Source organism: Dermacentor andersoni, chromosome 6 (genome assembly GCF_023375885.2).
Source record: "Dermacentor andersoni chromosome 6, qqDerAnde1_hic_scaffold, whole genome shotgun sequence".
NCBI lineage: Eukaryota > Metazoa > Arthropoda > Arachnida > Ixodida > Ixodidae > Dermacentor > Dermacentor andersoni.
The window spans coordinates 30,323,602-30,344,237 of NC_092819.1; the positions used below are offsets into that span (position 1 = coordinate 30,323,602).

The 20,636-nt window shown below is 48.6% G+C and overlaps 1 protein-coding gene across 2 annotated transcripts in view; it reads left to right on the forward strand.

Moving 5' to 3' along the window:
* The window catches only part of LOC126521465 (uncharacterized), a 71,262-nt gene that overhangs the window by 11,683 nt on the left and 38,943 nt on the right, over positions 1-20,636 (forward strand). The window contains exons 1-2 of one of the 2 annotated variants that reach the window (XM_050170169.3): positions 2,255-2,796; positions 20,338-20,409. In XM_050170169.3, the coding sequence (XP_050026126.1) occupies positions 2,761-2,796; positions 20,338-20,409 (108 nt within the window). In that variant the 5' untranslated portion in view covers positions 2,255-2,760. Of the gene's footprint in view, positions 1-2,254; positions 2,797-20,337; positions 20,410-20,636 lie in introns of those variants that run through there. The other variant, XM_050170171.3, reaches the window with a different exon arrangement.

Consider the following 20,636-nt stretch of genomic DNA (forward strand, 5'->3'; position numbering starts at 1 on the left):
CTGTCATACTGGGAACCTCAATACCGGTAAAAAGGCAGCGACAGACAAAGAAACGACAACACTAGCCGCGGTCTCCCGTATCCCGCATTGAGTGAAATCTTAGAATTGAGAAAAAGCTGTGGGAGGTGACGTCAGCTCGCAGGCCTGATACGAACTTCCCGTAGTATGAGATGCTCGGTGATACCTTGGCTGACGTCACGGCCGCCACATATGACTTGGCTTATCAGAGCCAATTTAGCGGCACGTGTTGGAAAAAATTCATTTTCTTCGTTTATTTTTTTTTTTTTTAGAATTGAGGCACCTTGTTTGTTTACGACAATTTCGGGCATCATTCTTTGCATTCGAACGGAGAAGAATAGCAGTACGCCACACCCCGCTCATTTCTTTGCCAATAAGTTTGCTTTTTATTCAGCGAGCGGCCGTTGTAGCTTAGTGGTCGTGGTGTTCCGCTGTTGAACACGATATCGCGGGCTCGATGCCCGGCCGTGGCGACCACGTTCAGATAGGGACGAAATCCAAGGTTCATTGTGTACTTATAGAGTCAAGCGCGCGTTGAAGAACGCCTGGTGGCCGAAATTGATGCGGAGCCTGTTTCTACCACTACGCCGTCCCTCATTGACAGCGTGTTGTTTTAGACATTAAGTCCCAGAATTTTATTTGTCTTGTTCAGAAAACTCTGCACAGTGATTTCATGGTCTTTAAAACGAAAAATGTTGGTACGAGAAATAATGATTAGCTACCTAAGTATAGAAGAAACAGTACAGAAAAACAGGCCAACTAATATAACCGACTACAAAAAAAAAAAAAAGAAGCAGACCTACTACAGCTTGAATAAATGAATTCATGAATGAATCATTTACAGCGGGTAAAAGGGGCTATATTGCGTGTCTGCAAAGTGGTCGGGGTAAGGGTTTTACTAAATGTACTTATTGTTTGTTTTGAGAACATACATAGACTAGACAGGAAAGGGAAAACGAGGAGCAGGCTGGCAACTGCCACCTGAATATCCATGCACTACATATACGCGCAGCTGAAGGTGCGACACTTATTTACACGACAGTTGACCGAGGAAGGCGGTAATGAGCTTCGACACATGATAATGAGCTCCGCGACGATCATTTTTCTTTCGCGACTTCTTTGTCTCTGCAAGAGCGAGAGCCGGCGGCCTCTGTAGGACGAGGCAGTTGACGGCTCTTAATTGCTTGCGAAGCGTAGTGCAGGGCGGTCTTACATTCTCGACTCATCAAGGATGACCACTATCGCGCGCGTGCGCTTTCTGTGACAGACATTTCAACAGCTCAATGTCACCCCGCATCCACTTCCTGCGGGGAAGTCCTTCGCCGTCACTCGACCACGTCGCGTGAGATTGAAGATTCTGCGCTGACGTCTGACGTCTTTGCATAGGCCGTAGTTCGGCGAGCGTTGAACGCGCGACGCGGGCGAACCCTTCAACGCCACGAAGCGTCGCCCTCTGACCCTCGGCCGCGCATCCCGTCTAGGCGTCGTCTCGTGCCCCTTGTGACGAGTTCAAACGCGACGCAATATCCCTGCGCGTCGCCGGCGAGAGCCGCTTTCTCATCAAACAAAGTCGACCGGCAGCGTTTCCAGCGGATGCTTTTAAAGGATGTCCGCCGCCCGCCCACCCGTAGGTGCCGCGGCAGCAACCACCGGCGGCGCGGGCGAACGCCGCTGCGTCGAGACGAGTTGAGTTCAGGGCACGACGGGGGCACGGCAACTTCGGCGAAAGCCCCGTGGCTTCCAGAGGGAGAGAGAGACAGAAGCCAGAGAGGACACGTCGTCTTTGTTTACCTCGCCGGTGTCCCGATATGGTATTGGACGCACCGGTCTGGCGGGTCGATTTGTCGCTTTAGATTGATGTTCGCCATATAGAAGCAGGATCAGCTGCAGGAGTGCGACAGCTAGCGAGGCCTCGGCAGTACATGAAACGGCTGCAGGTGGGTTTTGCAAGCAGGACCAGATTGCGCCCGATCGAAGCGTGGGGCGCGGGAGAAAGGGTGTGCGTGGAGTGAGAAAGGGACAAGAGGCTTTCTTCGATCTGACGTTGGTCCTTGCCGCGGAAGAAGAAGAAGAAAGACGCGCCCGCGGTTTGACAGAGCCTCGCCTCTCGGATTGGAAGAGGAGGCTTGTCGGCGTGAGGGGCTTGTGTGTACGGCGAGCCGGCGACGCGAGAGCGCATCGCCAACTACGCACACCCCCACTCTCTCCTCCTCTTACCCTTCCTCTTTATCGTCGGCGGTCGAGGCGGGCGAAGAAGACGAGAGTCGTACGTGTATAAAGGGCAGTCCGGAGAGGAACTTCCTCGGCGTGTTGCCGCTGGCGTTGGTCATCCGGGAGCAGGCAAGCCGCGTGCCTCCGAGCGCTTCCCATCCCGCCGCCGGTAGTGAGAGTGTTGGTGGTGCGGCGGCCAAAGCAAGCCAGTTGCGCGCGCGTCGGCGCGTGTGTGTTGCAAGTGGGCGCCGCGCGTCTCTTCGCCGTCTTCGCTGCTCATTTGCTCCCGGACATCGAGCACGCGCGCACGCGCTCCGCGTTGTTTTTCCGTTTTCACTTCGACGGCTCTCCGAAAAACACACGCACGACGAGCTCGTAACGACCCGATTGGTGATCGCCGGCAACAGCCGCGCATCTCTGCCCTATGGTTCGGACCGTGGTTCTACGTTAGTTACTTTCTTTACCCACTTCGTCACGGACACGACCTGTGGTGACAGTCGGAGCAACTCACGGATACTCGGAGGCTTTGCCATGTTTTCGACACTCAGGCCGATGGCGTCAATAGGGGTGAGTAGCTTTTGTCGTGGGAGACCGCCGCGCGCTTTCTTTTTTTTTTTTTGAGGTCTTACTCGCGGGAAAGAATCAACGAAAACTAAGAATCAACGAAAACTAGTAGCGAGAAACCTCGCGGTTGACGGTCAAGCTCCTGCAATGGAGCCAGGTTGAGCAAGTAAAGATTTGCGGGGAAATATTCACCAGGAGACTGGCCAAAGTTTGCTATTTAGGCATCTGGAATTTCAGAGGGTTGTTGTCTCTGATCGCCAGCCATTGATTAGATCCAAAAGTTTCACGTAATATATTGATAATTATGGCTGCTTCTGTCAAGAAATAAAGGGAAATGATGACCCCCTCTTTCAATGGTGATGAAATTGACAATTATTTCTTCACTCCTGCGAGGTGCTCCTGCTTCCAGCTTTACACGTAATAGTTCGATAAACTTATAATTGGGAAAATAATATGCAGATCGAACGCAAATATTGGTACCTTTGTGAGGCGGTTAATGAAGTGCTATACAATTAGCAGTGACTCATATAATTATGCCTATCTTCATCCCGTGCAATACGGAATCTCGTGCAGTTTCATGCGTCTGCGCTGCGAAGGTCCCAAATGTACTCTCGTGCAATCTTATGCTTGTGCACCACATTGTTCACAAGCTACGCACAAGCTCAGATGAACAAATAACGCTTTTTTTGTATGTGTCGCAATAAGGCGGCAACAACATTGCGGGTAAATGTACTCGCCGAAACATCATCCTCCACCGGACCTTGACCGGTCCGTTATCTTGCCAAACGTTACTAGAATGTCTGATTCGACCACTATATGTCCTGCCTCGACGCATTGCGCAAAAGAATTTTTTGTAGCTTCACTTATAAGTTCGGCTGCACAGACACTAGGTGCGCAAATTCGCGTGGACTGATTCACGGTACTCAATGCGACCAGCTTCGAGCATGCTCAAAGCGAGCACGAATGTCGGCATCCACTGTCTCACGTGGCAACCTCTTCCCGCCTTTAGTGCACTCCGTGATCATCTTTCGCTCAAAAACGTCATTATTTCCTTCAAACAGCCTGAACTTGATACACAAAGGATCACTAACGAGAAATATCAAGTTGGGCAGCATTCGCGGATATCACTTCCGGAATTGCAAATATATTAACCTTACTGGCACGACAGAAATGACAAAGAAGGTTGAGGCCGATGGCGGCACCACCTAAAATTTACCGCACAAGCTTCTCGTAACAAATGTTGTTAGCGCCTATTTCCGGTTAGGTAATTTAATTGTTAGTCGCTTACTGCGTTCGAAAGTGTAATCGAAAGCTGAGCGCGCAACTTTCGCTTACTTGCGCGAAAAGGACCACTATACCAAATAATGCGGCGAGAAATCCACGACGTCAGCGCAACGTCATCGTATCAGCAGTTCAAGCAAAGCTCATATTCTTTCTTTGTTTTTGTGTAACCACTATCATTGTACGTACATATAGGATCATTGTATTTTAACATACCATTGTGTGAAAAAGAATGCTCAATAAACTGAAACTTTAGAAAGAAAAGAAAAAAGCTGAAGAGGAGCTTGGCCGCTATGCGTTTTCTCAGCTAGTTATCAACCTTTTACCCCCGAGTCAATGCATCTTAAGCTATGGAAGAATTGTTTACTATTCTAAATCTAACCTTATTTTCTACACCAAAACAGCCACGCGGAAACTTTCAATGCTGCTTGGAACACAATGAGCTTCGAACTTAATGCATATCGAGAGCTGTTGCAAGGCCACCTTTAAATGCATTCTAAACCAATGTTGCTTCAGTCAGCCAACATATTCGCTAATTGCTATTGAGATTATCAAGCTGTGTCTGAAACTGCGGTCGTCACTATCGAGCCTAATAACTCTGCTAGAGCGAAAACATAGCACAGCATAGAATGAACTGCAACGTAGGCAGTAAAATTTTTTGGCAAAACATTCGTTGGCGTTCAATGTCTCGAAGCTGCACAGGGTGACATGAGGAACACCGTAGCGAGCGGGATAGAAATAATTTTCATCACCAGCTTTTATGCCATACGAACTAATACATGAAATGTTTTGGGAAATCACTGTACATTTAATAAGAACCTGAGATAGTATCGGCGTATCGAAAGTCTGAAGTGAAGTCCATGCTTTCGTATTTGTCACTTTCCGGCTAACCTTACAAGCGTTAACGCTTCGTCGAAACCTCCGCTTTTATACTTGTCAATCATCTAAAGGTAACCGGCCGGACGGCTTGTACAGTCCGGTCTAATGTTAAAGGGAACTCGTGAGTATAGAGCTGGGCTTATTTTCCCCTCTGGCAAGTGTAATTGCCCGGATTTGATTGATTTGTACTCGGTGGCGCTGGCGTATTCCACACACCTGTGCGGCTCATTCACATAGCTTAAGCCAGAACTTGCAGCTAGAGCATCCGCAAAGTTAGCCGCTCTAACATTTAGAGTGATCCCTTTAACAGTGGAACGCACTGTACGTACCATGCTGCTCATGTTTCGTTGGTCGTGGCACAACCTTGACATATGGTGGTCCCGCTCAGTACCTGTGGTAGCGTAATTTTGTTCGCCATCCTACGAAACCGTAAGAGGAAAAATTCCTGTAGAACCCGTGTCACGATAACTGTCGACGTAATTGCGATTAGTGGTCAAGCAGTGTATCGACACAGCCTACTGCTGAAAACACCTTTATTTACAATCCAATCTATAGTGGGGAAGGCTAAGAAAGCTATAAATCGCATTAATACGACGACGACGACGATGATTATGATGATGATGATGATGATGATTTCTACTGGCATCGCCTTCGAAACGAGGTGGCGACAAATGTCACCTGTTTGAGTTGGTTAGCAATTATACACAATTAGCAGTGTAGCATTTTTCCAGTCTCTCCCTGATCATTTTTCTCTTCATTAAAGCCTCTATTTCTATATCGTCCAGTTACTTATGCCTGTAGGGACTTCGTTTTTATCAGTCTCTTCCACGCTTTATTTTTCGTCCAATAGTGTAAACGTCTACTTCTTATCTCGACTGCTCACCAGCGCCACCGCAAACCACAGCGTCTACACTTTCGGATGCCACAAAGAAAACTTTACTAAACGCGTCCTTCCAATTGCAACCAGTTTTGTCCCCCGTATACTGTATAATTCGGGTCCGATATATCTTACTTCGATTGTACTGCAGCGCGATCACACAGATGTCTTATTTTCATTCTCCGTCTGAAAAGCACGCGTTCTCACTTTTATCGGTCGGTCATGTAATTTCCTTTTTTGTTTCCCGAACGACAGCGACATGTCAGAGGCTAGATAGCTGACAGCAGCACGCCAAAGTGGCCGAAGCAAGCTAAGAATGCTAAACGCACTAAGAGGCTGTTACGCCCCCGACATTCATGGACTATATAGGAATGCGCTTCAGTGAGAGCAGGCACAGCGACAATCAGAAGGTCCGGTTGCGGGATATTCTGATCTGTCGGTGTCTTTCTTCTTCATTCTCGCGAAAAAAAATGTGGCTTTGTATTCTTGCTATTGTGTACTTTGTACACTAAGAAAAGTTTACACCCTTTGGAGTGTCCCTTCTGCCACACAACGATAATCGTCATCTGCCTTGATGCGTTTTCTTTCTTGAAAACGCCGCGCCCGCTACTTTCCTGTCGGGAATGCTATCATGCTGATAGCGCGCATGCCGTTCGTTACTGGAAAACGCTGGGCTCGCAGCGTTAAAGAAAGGAAACGCATCAAGGCAGATGACGATTATCGTTGTGTGGCAGAAGGGGCACTCCAAAGGGTGTAAACATTTCTTAGAGTGTACCATCTAGATACAAGATGAAAGAAGTCCCACGGCCTAAGGAGCTTATAAATGAATCTGCCGGTATAGTAATAACCGGCACTGACGCGGTGTAGTAGAGACGCTATAAAATGAAACGTCTTTGTTTATTTGGCCTTGGATGAAATGTTGCTTTTCTGTTAGCCTCACTCATCACGCCGCCTTCCGTTTTCCACCAACAGCCTCCTCATTTCATCATATGAGCGACGAGGAAAAAAAAAAAAACGTTATAGCGTCACGTTTGGCTGCCACATGACTAACCACCCCGCAGTCAAACAGGTACGAATGGCAGAGAAAGCCCATTTGTCACGGCGTGGCCATTACTATATTAATTCCCCCGCTTTCGCAACTGTGTCGTGCGACTAGCTGTAGTTGAGACACTCGTACACGATGTGGTAAGAATCGCGCGCAATGTACATAAGGGGGACTCGTGCCAGCCCTTATAGGGTCAGATGCGTGGCCCACTCGAAATACTTTTATGAATATTTACGCCTTCATTAGACGCCGCTACGCCGGGGGTTTCTGCTCGTTTTGTTTCCGCCTCGAAGCCAGGCATATAGCGTGATTTCAACGTGCCAGTGCGCGCACTGCGATTGGCCGCGATCGAAAGGTCCACTCTTACCCTGCGCACCTCATCGCTCAGCCGAGATTCGCGCTTTCTAACGCATCGACTTGGCGCTGCACGACCTTGGCTCCGGTGGAAAGAAAAGAAACGGAGGCCGGGGTAAATATGCGTCACTGTCTGCCGTATCGTCTCCCGCCGGTCTTGCGCGCACGCGGAATAACGAAGGGACGGCGGATTAACAGTAAGAACAGAACCAGAAGACGGGGAAAGCTGACGACTGGCTGGACGCAGCAAAAAACTCTTCGCTAGCACTGAGGGGGGTCTTCGCTCCGAAGTGTGTGCAGAAACCTGTTCCGACAGGAAGCCGCGCCGCTCTTCGGCTTCCCAATACGTCTTCTCAGTGAAAAAAGAGTGCAGCGCCGCAGAAGCTAAAGGCGAGCCCACCAGCATATCACTAAGATCTGCTTCCCTGTCGAATGTCGGTAGCAATGGCTAGGAGCGTCTACGGCTAACGTTTCGTAGATTTAGAAGAGAGAGATAGAGAGAGTGAGAGATGACAAAAATTATAATTAAAGGTGGGGAGAATGAAAGCACTGAAGCCGGTTTACTACCCTGAATTGCGGGAAGCGGAAAGGCAAGGGAAAGATTAAGAGAAGAAGAGAAAGTGCAGTGCTGGATGTGGACTGGAGTAGTCGACCTAAGGAAAATTCACACACCGCAGCAGCTCTCTTGCGGTCTTCTGCAGCGGTGGCATGCGAGACCATGGTCCCCAGATCGTGAGCAGCGAAAAAGGTCCTCTGTCTAGCTACAGCTTCGGAGGGCTAGCCTCTCGTTTTCGAAGGACGAGCAGTAATATAGAAAAAAAAGCGTTCTACTGTTGCTGCACCATTACCACATGCACTGCATTCAATGTAGACAATGTTTCCGGCCTTATGAATATATATACATGTTTGCATGTGTCCGTCATTTTTTAATGTTCTAATGTTATGGGGATTAAGCACGAAAACTGTAGCTTGTGTAACGAGCACAAAAAAAAAAAAGCCCTGGATTCAGTTCGAAGTTTATTAAAACGTTCTTTACTTTGCACACCGCCGTAAACTTGCGTAGTACACCAACCCTTATGAACAGTGAACAGCCTCACAGCAGCGAAGGAGATCTATCTGCCTGCAGCTACTGACTGCAGCAAGGAAAAAAAAAAAAGAGAAAGGAAATCACTTATGAAACAACGGACAGGAGACCTTCTTTCTGCACAGAAATGTTGGACGTTCGCAGACAAGTACGAAACGTTACGTCATGACTATACGGCGAATATGCCGTTAGTTTCAGTTTGATCACAAAAAGGCAAACCATGACAACTCCGGAGGCATTGAAGTGAAATAGCGCTTCGGGCAGCCAAAATCGCGCACTTTGGACGACAGGTGCGTAGCCAGGTTTGGGGGAGGAACAAGTGGGAAGATGGTGAATGTCGAGATGTTTTACTGTGCTCTGACTGCCCTAGCTTAAACGCGGTCATCTTTAAACAAAGAGAGAGATAAAGGGTAACTGCAGCGAGGTTAACCAGATGACAGTTTCCGGTCTACTGAACTACACTGCGGTAGGAGAAATGGAGGCCGGAAACAGGATAGAAAGAGAGAGAGACATGAATAAAGAAAGAAAGGAAACGGAAAGGCGGTCCCATTACTTAGACATTCATAAAGCCATGTAGGTGGATCGCATAAGCGCCATAATCACGGCCTTCTGATGTGATGATTAGTCCCATCGTTGTTGTCACCTCTAGAAGAAAGGCGCGGTTTTGGTCCTACCTGACTCATCTGAGCGTATTCCGCCTTCAAACAAGCAAGAAAGGAATCTCATATGCGCCATCGACGTAAACCTAATATAGGCACGCCGCTTGTTGTACAGAGCGTCATATAGAGATCCTTTGTTGCTGCCAGCAGGAGAAATAAAAACAACAATATAATTTAAAATAAAAGTAAAGAGTGCCGGCTCCAGTGTAGCCATGAAAGCTTGAAGCGAACGTAATAAAAAAAAAGGTTTCGAGAGTTTAACCAACGGCATAAATTATGAAATGTACAAATCGGGGCCGGCTTCGGCAATGTATACGAGTAGGGCTCGGTGGTAGGGTTCAAGAAAATAAAAAAACGAGGTAAATGAACTTGAAACCCTATATTTGTGGGACATATGGTCAAAGGAAAAGGAAAGACGTAAAGGATTGACACTATCGTGGGATCCCTGACAAAATAAGAACCCCGGTAACCTACGCCCAGTGAAGGTGTAACAAAGTATCGGAAGGAAAGTATGAAAAGATAATCATAAACATAAACGGAAAAGTAGGCAAGCCTCATTCTACAGTGAATATCCTAGAATTGCACAAGACGGCGCATGGTGGGAAAGAAAACAAAACACCATGACCATTGTATGTAAAACTCACGTGGTGCCCTATATATCGTGCAGGTGTGACCGGATAGTGATAAAGGACACAGGAACCCGACCCATTTGCACGCGATGCAACATCCAGGATGCTGCACAGTATTACAGAGAAGCAGGTCACTGCGTATGCCTGCGCCATGTTGGGCTGTGTCATGTTTATTCTTCTGAAAGCTCTTGGCTTTTTTCGCGATGTCTAGTCAGAGTGTGGAAGCAGTCGCTCGTTGCATCGATGTCGCGGATTCCAATGATTTAGAAGCTACAGTATAGATTCCGCCCTTACACCCGACCTCTTCTGGTCTTCGCCGACGTTTGCCACCGACCGCGAGCTGTTTGTTTAGACGCCCTGTCAAATTGATACGATCTCGCAATATCTTCGCGCGGGCTGTCTAGATGGTCTGTAAATTGGAAAACGTCTACTGCGTATTTTCTCCTGCAATGTGCTATAGGTCGTGCGCTCTTGTTCTGACCCCGTCAGCAAAGCTTCGAAAGGAGCAAAATGTAGAAGAACAAAGAAAGAAACTACCACTGTACTGTGAAATTACATCGCTCTTAAGAACCTGAGAGGCTCGAAAATTCATCAAATACCCTGTTCATAATGGCTTCACAGAAAACACTAGTGGAAGAAATTCCACGGTTGGCCGCTGTGTTTATTCTAATGGCGTAAGAGTCCTAATAAGCGTGTTGTGTGTCTTGTTCATAGACGCATCACCTATCTGAGCCCGAAGCTTTGTTGAATATCTACTCTTGCTGTGCACTATGGCGCCTGTCGAAGTCCCCAGTGCTAGATAGCAACACGAGAGTCCCACTGACTCAACCTCACTTGTGATCCCGCTATAGCTCGGCACTATAGAGAAAACATAGGTTATAAAATGTCTGTTATGAGTTATCGGGGCAAGGACATTAGAGCTTTACGTCATCAAGGAACCATCAGCGCAGAATCGATGCGATAATGACGAAAGTAAGCGCTTAAAACTTCGACCGGTGCGGGAGACCATCACGGAATTCCAGTGCTAGGTAGCGCATAATATCCTCTCTCCCATGTCAAAACAGACGCGCAGAAACATCATCTGCATGCGACAACGCTACACTAACCCCGTTTTCTGCCGAGAAGCGGAAGCCGACTTTGCGAAAAGAAAGGAAGACGCATAATGTCAGAGTGCGACATCGCATAATGGTCTTCACGCGTAGTCTCTGAAGGTAAAGGCTAATCCTGTCCCTTGCATTACACACCCGCGCGCCGCATCGGAATAATTTGAAAACGCACTTAGAAAGCAGAGGCCTGCACTCCGTGTCTCTCTTCCCGCCATTGCCGTTTCTCCCGAGCGCGCCTGAGACCGTCGGAAACACTAGAAAGATAGAGCGTCCGAATTACGTGTCACCGCGGTGATGACCCGACTGCGCTTTCTCATGTATGAGTAAGCCATTCGAGTCGGGAAAGATATACACACACACACATACCGCGCGCGCACTTTCTCGCCTCCGCAATGTGCGCGTAAGACCTCTTTCGCGGCGCGACAATTTTCGACAGCGAGAAAAAGAAAAGAGTTTTCATCGGTTGTGCACGCCGTCAAGGCTAAGTGTTCCGCGCACCTATGCCTGCATGCGTAGTTGGCGCGTGCTTTAACGCGTGCCTTTAACGCTTGAGTTGAGCTCGAAGTCACAGTCACAGACGCTGCCGCCTCGTCTTCGCTCTTGTGAAGGAAGTTCCGGCCCGTCCTGTTTACCCGCATGCAGGCACGCACGAGTCACTCAGCGGTGTAGAGCCGTGGCCACCGGAAAGAAAGAAAGAATTCCCCTTGCATTTACGTTGACAACTTCGCTATACAAGAAAGAGGGCCTCTCGCTGGTTTTTCTTTTCCTCTTCATTGGCGCATGATGTCGGGATGGTCTGAAAGCCAGCAGAAATTCTCGCGATTCTTCCACCTGTCAGCAACCGACACGCAAAAGTCTGTGCCAGCACGCGAGCGATTGAAGGTGAACTTGGCAGTGGTGATTGAAAAAGCACGTCTGCTGGGTGGACGTTAAGCAGACGGCACGCCTCGCTTGCTTTCTTGCATCGTTGCAGAAGAGGGCATGGTTCGTTTCCTCTCGTTGTCGAATACGAGCGTTGAATTCTTCCATCACCATCGCTGCCGCACACAATCATCTTTTTTGCTAGTTTGCTTCCTTCTCAGCTTCTTTGACGCACCTAACAAATCATACTATACAGGTGCGTACAACGTCCTCGATTTTGTCTAATCTCACCTGACGCCTTCGCACCCTAAACATCCCAGTCACGCCTGAGGCGCCGGCAGCTTTTACGCATCAGTCGCTCTCTGAAGAAGCCATCGAAAGTGGGACTTTCCCCGCCGCCGACACCACCCGCATCGTTGCGTCACTCATCCCTGAGCCCCGCCGGGCGCAGATGTTCCGCGTACGCGGCGCCAGACGTGGCCGTTCGATTGGTCGCCATCAATCATAACTATAAGCACGTTCGGCAGCCGCTTTTATACATAGCATGCCCCTGCTGCTTCTGCTGCTGCTGCCTTTTCCTGTTGCTCGAGTCTACCGCTCCCCTTTCAGGCCCGACTTATCGGCGGTGCCCAGTCTAGACGGTCGGATGCTCGACGGCCTACGCATCTTCAATTTTGTTTTCATTCCAAACGCGGATTCCTCCCACCTGCATTCATGACGTCGTGGAGCGCGCCGATCTCGACACGCAATCATAAACCTGCAGCGCAAACGAAACTAAACTTGAACGCGGAGGCGGATGACCGTTCTGCTGCGTCGTACAAGTGTGTGTGTGTGTGTTGGGTAAAGGGTGGGACGGGGCGATGGGAGGGGGGCGGAGAGGTATAGCTGCCGCTTCTCTTGGATTGCGTCTTCACGTCGTCCGATCCTAAGGAAAGAACAACCTTGCCAAGGGCGGAGAGCGGCCGACGACAAGCTCGCGGGCAACCTCCTCGTCTTATGTTTTTTTTTTCTTTGTTTGTTATCGCATGGTGGCGAAACTTCAAGGCTGCCCTTGCGGCTTCCCTGTGTTCTACCGCAACCGCCCGTGACAGAACCGCGGCGTATTCACGCTTCGTCGAATTCGGCATACAGCGTCTGCGCTTCCATGGAGATACGGCGTCGCATTCTATGTTGTGGTCAGCATATCTGAGAGCGTAATACCGCGAAAGTGTTCCCTCCCCGTGCAACATGTCCTATAAGCGTGGCTGCTGCAGGGCTTGCTTTTCGTCGCTGGACGAGTGCTTTTGTAGGAGGTGTATCTAACTCTTGCGTCAGTGTGCGTTGATCCTGGAAGCATGGAGGCGCTGTCCGATAATCAGCTCATATCCACACGTATCACGCACTCCCAGCCATTCTGGTTTCCTCCGCTGTTGCGATTGCGAGGTTGCGAGCAAATGGCAGGGCGCAGAATCCTGTTGGCTTCTAGATGCTATAAATACATTTTTTTGGTCTTTTTTTATATCCTGTGCTTGGGTTGCTATATTCTCGCTCTTGAACTGAGACGCTCAAACACTTCTATATATATATATACACTACATGCCGGCATAAACGAGCTGCCAAAAGCACGGTGTTTTTTGGGGCTTTGTTTTCCTATCCCGCTTGCGCTAATTGAACACGTTACAGTACAGTGCCAAAGATGATAGCTGTTATAATGAGTGCCATTCATCTCCGCGAATCAGGACCAACTTGCGATGGTTAGACTATAGGTCTTTTTTCGCGTAATGTTATCTTCCATGCAGAGAGGGAAGATAGACATTGGAGAGAGAAGGCAGAGATGTTCAACCGTAAAGCGCCTGGTTGGCTACCCGACGCTGAAAGAAAGGAGCAGAGGAATAGAAATATGAGAGAGCGAAAGAGAGAGAGGGGGTGATGGAAATACAGCCTCTGCGCACATGAATAATCAACATAATCATTGCAAATCATTGCATCTGTAACACAATATTTCATAGAAATCAATCGATTTGCAAAGTAACAAAACCGTTTGAAGCGAGAAGGACGAAATCCAGGCAAATCCGTGTACTACTAATTGTATCCAAGCTGCAGCTGAATCACCATAACTGGCAGTTCCCATAGACTCTAGTGTCAGATTCCTTTGTTGTGGTTTTTATGGGAAACTCTATGGTATTGGCAGTCGCAACAGAGTCCCCGAAATATGGCTGAAATACCCACCCCAGAAGGTTTGCTGTCATCGAGGGTTGCCCCCGGACAATGCGGCATCCGTTAGATCAGAAGGCACCGCGAGCCCACTAGAAAAGTTGGCACTGAGAGAAGGCACTGCTGTCGCGAAGTGCGGCTTTCCTTGCACGCCCTTGCTCGCACAGCAAACGGCCGAGGGCTCGTGATGTAACGCCGGAACTATATAGATTAAGTGCGCACAGGATTTCCCAATCGCTCCGTCGCAGCGGGAGCTCGCATCCTGTACGCTGCTAAGAACGGATGCCAGTATTGTCTTGTTCGACATCGCTTTTATCCCACGCAGCTTTAGTGAAGCATAGCGTGTGTCGTTAATTATTATAGCTGTAAGAGGCTGACAACGGCCATCAAACACGCACAAAAGAGAACGCGCACACCTGGGCACAGAGAAGTATTTGTTCCCATGCTTCCAGTTTTGAGAGGTCGTGGCGCGCACGGTATTTAGAAGGTCGAGCTCCGGTGCGTCCGCGTACACGTACCATCGCGTCCGTACAGCAGTGTTCTCTGCTCAGTGCTGCCCATTAGCAACTTGCAATTCTCACGCTGGCTTTGGCGCTTTTGGTTGTGGTCACCCATCTGCAGGAAAAGACGCCACCTGGCTGGCTCATCCTCGCATGAATTACACACTCGAGACACTTGAATACGTGTTCCCCGATGCATTGTCCTTGCCATTTGTTTTTGGAGGTTTATGACCATTACAGATGTGCTGCTGCTCCTGTTGCCGTCTGCCATGGTTATCATGTTCGTCTTGATCGCGTACGTCTTGCTCTGTTGTTCGTCTTTCTGTTCATCCTCGCTGCGTCCGACGTTATTTACGGCGCATTCTAAATGCTCAGCGGGAAGTTTAGAAGGCCGGCCAGGCATGGGATATGTGTCGACTAGAATTAAACGCACGAAGGTTGAATCACGTGAACTCTTCGATGTCGTTAAGTCGCTTCCTGAGCGTTGTGTTTATCTGAACGCACGACAGTGACTCACATACATACTGGAAACAGCCACAAAGAACACGCGTGATATGCTGATTTGATTATTTTGCGATCTGAGTCTTCGAGGTGTGAAACACAAGCATAAAAAACGTGCACTTCACTGCCGAGATTGCTGGAATCAATGTCACAACCCGCTACGGGACATTGCACAAAAGTGAGTCACTGGACCGCCGACAAAACACGTTCACCGAGTCCCCATAAAGTTCATCGCTTACACAACGCGACCCGAAGGGAAAGAAACACAAACACAGACTTGCGACATCTGCGCGCAAATTTGTATTCTCAGCACGTGCGTCCATGTGGTCGTGCCGGTCAAACAACTTCTTTGCATTCGTCTTTTCTTTTTGTCTTCGGCAGTCGTTTGAAAGGTCAGGCAAAGGTCAACGAGTGATACTCCCCCACCACCAGAGAAAACGGCGCACTGCGCCTTACGCACGCGAACGGCCCGTTAAAGGCCGCACGGCGCGGCATTGACGGCGACCCTGGTGATGATGGTCGTGGTGGGGATGGCGCTTTGGGTTCACCCGTTGCCCGGGTCACGGCTCCAGTGGCCCCTTCTGATACGAGGAGAAAGCACGCGCGTGTACAAGAACGCTGCGCATGCCCGTCGTAAGCGGGCCTCCCAAAGTTATGTCGGAAGTGTGGCAGCAATGGGAGCCCCGCGGGCTTCAGGACGACCTGTTACACGCGAAAGAGCACAGCCCTTTCGTTCTTCCGGCGGCCTCGTCCGCAGCCGCTCCTCGGTTGCTTCCGGACAAATTACGACGGAAAGCCGCCGGTTGCTGCCTGTTTGTTAGTGTGTGTTCGCTCCGAGGATGGCCAAGTCAGCAGCACTCTGCAGTTTTCTACGGTGCCGTAGAATATATGAATTGGCTTTGCGAAGAGTCTGGTTTTTTTTTATTACTTTGGCGAATGAGGGGGCACCTGTTGTTATATCAGCAGCCAGGCACTTGATGTATAATCAGTGGCGAAAGCATACGGGCCACTGCGCACGGGACTATAATTCTATCGTTGTCCCTTGGCAGACCCTTGCGACACTCGTTGCATTTTAAGCATGTTCTATAGAACGAGTAAAAGAAAAGATCAACTTCATTTACACCTGATATACGTTCTCAAAACTGGACTAAGCACCATCCATTCTGAAATATACATTCAAGCAATTTGAGGGATATGAGTTCATGTTTCTGTAGGGCTGGTAAGGTTGAAGCCACAGAGAGCGAAATGGGTTCACCGTAGCTGTTATCAATGACACGCTCGAACGAAGTGATTGCCCACATGACTTTGCAAGCCTAGATCCTACTGTAGCTATAGCAATACATTTTGAACTGCGCAGACTGACAAGTACAGGGAGATCATGAAACAAGGGAAGACGCAGACTTGTAACTAACTTTTATGGATAGTCTGCACCCGTCCATAAAATGACAGTCTGTGCCTGTCCATAAAACAAGGACATTTTCCGCCATTTCTTGTTCCATGCTCTCTCTGTGGTCGTCAGTTCGAGCAGTTAAATATGGTTGCTAAGATGCACCAACTCGCCCAACAATAACTTCATCTGTAGGTATATATGATCATAAACTCTTTCTCGAAGTTTCTCTACTCACTGTCATCACGGGAGGACGTGGACTCGGAATACTTCGTCTGTTACTTGTAGTGGTTAATGCAGTATACTTTTTTTTTTCTTGCGCTTGGGGCCGTAAGCTGGTAGCATGTGCGATGACTTTACGATATCGCGTGACAGATAATAGAAACTATAGGGGCGACGAAAGTGCGGCTCGCGATCCTGCTACATTTGTCCGCGGGCAAGCTTAAATTCTGTTCTTAATGCGTCCCTTGTCGAGCAGCGATTTCGTATTGCAGCGTTGAGCACGTAGTATTTCGTTAGGTTGAACTGAATTCAATGGTTCTTGTAAACTTAGATACCTCAGATAATTGAAAGCGTATTAGCAGAGATTATAGACATTCAAGACTGTGTTAAAGGTACACTTGATAATGCGTGTACTAGTTGAGCCCAGTATAACATTGACATCGGCGCTTTCTTGTCGTTTCAACAATACCACTAAGTTTAGAACTAATTTGAATTCGGCTATCTGTCTGCCATTGCTATAGAGTGTGTGGACAAGGCCACTGCCCACTACGGAGCATTGGAAAACGGGAGGCGCAATTGCGAATTCCCCAGCACTTCCTAGAGCCGAGAGGGTCGGTACAGCCTGCCTCGATGTATTGCACGTTCTGTGTATCTGTTAGAAATTTAGTGGGAGTGGACCGTCGAATGTATATGATTGTTCTGTGCCCGTAGCACATGTGGACACAAAGTTTGAAGTATAAGCACTTACAAGAAATATGCAAAGTTAAAATCTTGAAATTTGAAGAAGCGAACTGCGCGAATGTTTTGTCGCACTGTACTTTGCCCGCGGGAATAAAAGGAGACGTGTTAGTGAAAATGTCGAAGACACAGCCGTGTAACTGCAATGCTTTGTTACTCGCCATGCTTCTGACCCCGAAACAACTTGTGACCACACTAGACGGCTAGTGTGGTCACAAGTTGTTTCGGGGTCTCTTCCAGTGTATCTGTCCCAGTCATAGTACTGCAGGGCATGCGACAGCTTTATAGTAATCTGCGCGAACTAGGTCTTAACCGATCGTATCTTATAACGGTCACTAGTTAACACGACAATCTCATCGTCTTCCGCACGTTGCCGTATTTCTAATCTGTTTTATTTCCTTGCTCTGCTCACAGCGCAAACATGAAAAAAAAAAGCAAAAACAAAAGAACCCTCAGCGGCAGAGCCCGCAGCGATCGCTGGAAATACTAAGCGAGCGATCGAGCATGCAAGCAATCCGGCAAGCCGCGTCTCCGGCTTTCCGCTATAGCAGCGAAGGGTGGCCACGTGCCACGAATCTCGTATTTCCTGCACGCAACGAGCCTCCGTTGCGGCACGCTTTGTGGAGCCGCCGCTACTGCCGTAACAAAGAAGGAAAAAAAAAGTGCGGGCTGGACCCTTGAGCGAAGAGCAGGCAGGAATGGAGCGCGACAAATGGCTGCGCCTTCGGACCGTCATTTTTCCGCAGCGTTGCCAGTCGGAGTCTTCCTTATGCATGTTTTTCTTGGGCCTCTTTCTGCTGAAGAAACTTGCGAGCGCTTTCGAATAGCTAATTCGATTGGAATGGCGAGTCCAGGGGTGCCCCCGGTGGCAGATGTACGCGTGGCAGATGCAGTGCTTTCACCACTACTAAAGCGTGAAACTGAAAGTCGCGCAGATGTTGTTGCTAACGTCGAAAGCGTGCAAAACCAAGTAATTCGGAGATGCAACCTCCTTTCGCATTCGTTCAGCCTTTGTCAAGGTTAAGTGAAGTGGCGGAAACACGCTGCGACGCGTAAAGTGCGTGTGTTGTGTTTTCGGTGGTTGATGGGGCGGCGCGTTTTTTAAGCCCTGAAAATGAAAACCCTTATATCGACATTCTTATTGAGTAACATGCGGCCGAATGTTTATTGAGATTCACAAGTGCCTGCTTTTATGAACCGCTATGGCGTACGGGCTGCTCGACAAATAGAGACTCTGTAGCGTACCGCCGTTGTACATGCTTCTGGGTTATAGAGTTGCGCTTCTTTTTTCACACAGAGCAGGGTACAATGTGGCTGTAGCGTATGAAGTGAGGGGAAGTCAACTTAATTCAAAATATGAGCATACGGTATATCTCTTTAGAAAGTGGGCTAGAAGGCACACTGCCTGACGGAGGCCTTCAGTATGTTTCTGCCTCACTATAGATGTTATTAATCTCCATACATCTCCTTCCTCTCTCGCTGTTGATTCCAGTTTAAGAATCTACATCTTCCAACTGGAAGCTAATTCAAGCCATAGCGGTGCGTTGTATCTCGTCGGGCCGTTTTCCACCTCTCAGCGGGCGACAGCTCACGCGAAACAGCTGTTCGCTTCATTATCTGCTCGCGCTAATTCTTTCCTTGTAATGACTCCCTTAACCGCCTACGTCTCTATACCAGGTCTCGTTGCTCGCTGGCGCGTTGCGTCGACGCGAGAGCGATGCGGTCATCTCTCAACATTTCTCCTCGGCACCGCAAACCGGCCCGAACGCGCGTGCCAGTCTAAATTTGTCGGCGCGCGCTTCGAGGCAATCGCGTCGCTGTCCAGGCACTCGGGCGACGCGATGCGCGTACGCGCTGCCGCGCCCTGCGCTGGATGAACGACGGGGTGGCCGAGGTGAAAGATTGACGCGGATTTGTGTGCGCAGGCTCGTCGAAGAAGGAGTGGCGCGTACGCTTGCCCGTCACACACACCACCGCCGCGCACTCTGCGTGTTTGCCCGCGCTCTTCACGGCGTGTCAAGAGCCGCTTCAGAACCGCGCCTCCATGACGTCGGCGGAAGCCGTGCTGGATTTAGCGACTAGCTCTTAGTTCTTTACCGCCGTCTGTGGGCGGAGGCGGCTGTGTACCTATAAGGCTGCGCTTTCGAGGGGGTAAACGGCGTTTAGATGAGTTATTGGCTATAATGAAACTATAACTTGACATGGAATGGCAAACGTGTTCCTCAGTGCACTTGCTGCTCTTATTTTCCGCTTATATTTGAAATGCGCTACGTAGCTTAACATAAGTGCTAGCCCATCGTTTTGTAGGCATTTGTGTGTACACGATGGGTTACAGTTGAGATGGTGAGAACGCCGGTAGGACTGCAGCACCGGTTTTATTGTCCTGATCGTTCCATGAATTTTCGAAATATACCTGATACGGTGCACCCCTTTTCGTGCGTGTGGATCTTATGCCGGAATTCAAATTGCTTTTATATGAGCTGCTATTAAATTACCGTTCTTGACTGTTCGCCATTCGTATGACTGTTTAAAATGCTTATGATGTCATGCCTACCCGTAGGTTACCTATACAGGGTTGGAGCCGTTTTTAGTGCCAAATGTAGTCATGGGTCCCTTCCCATTTATCACCTTTTGTATGGCTTGTTCTGTCGACAAACAAGAACAAATCGAGCGAATTAGCAATACTATCGTGGTATGTGCAGGACAAGCACAATCTGTAATCGTAGGTCTGTCTTGGCAGTGACAAATTATGATAGTAATTATGATAGTAACGTCTTATGGCAATGGCTCGTGGTACTGTATTATTCTAGTAGGATTACTAACATGAAAAATAGTTAGGATATCGTTTTTACTTCGTTACAAGAAGTAAGACTTTGGTTTCATTGATTCAGATGTCGACCCTAGTGTAACCTAAGTCCTACATAAACTACCATGTGAAGGCGACGTTTCACCAGTGAACGTTGCAAGTCTTCGTACAAAAATTTCTGATGGCTCGCCTTCAAAATACCACTTTTTGTAGTCGAGTACAAGGTCAATATTTATCTCTTTCTTGCATTGTTGATGCATAAGGGTAAACTGCGCGCCTGCTATTGCCCACTTTACATGTGAGCAGAGACGGCGTGCTCATTTAAAGACTTCGCACGATTGCAACAGCCTTCCATGACGCGCCTGCGAGAAGTCAAATGTTATCGTTTACACATTCGTGAATTTTCTGTTTCGCCTTCGCAGGTGGTTCGGCTGCACCAGCTTCTCATTGCAGCAGCACTGCTATCGACAGGGTTCTCAGAGACCGTTACGCAGGTGAGTTCACGTCGCTGCAATTTTGATGTACACTGATTACTGGAGTCGACGGTTTCGTGAAACTTCGTCTGCTCTGGAAGAATATTGAAGAAATCAAGACAGCAATCAAGACGAAGAAATTATTAAAATACTTGACGAGACATGTAAGGAAAGTGTACGCGTGTTCGCAACAGAAAGAAGTTTGAATCGGGGCCTTTGTTAAGTCGCTATATGTATCCAGACAACTG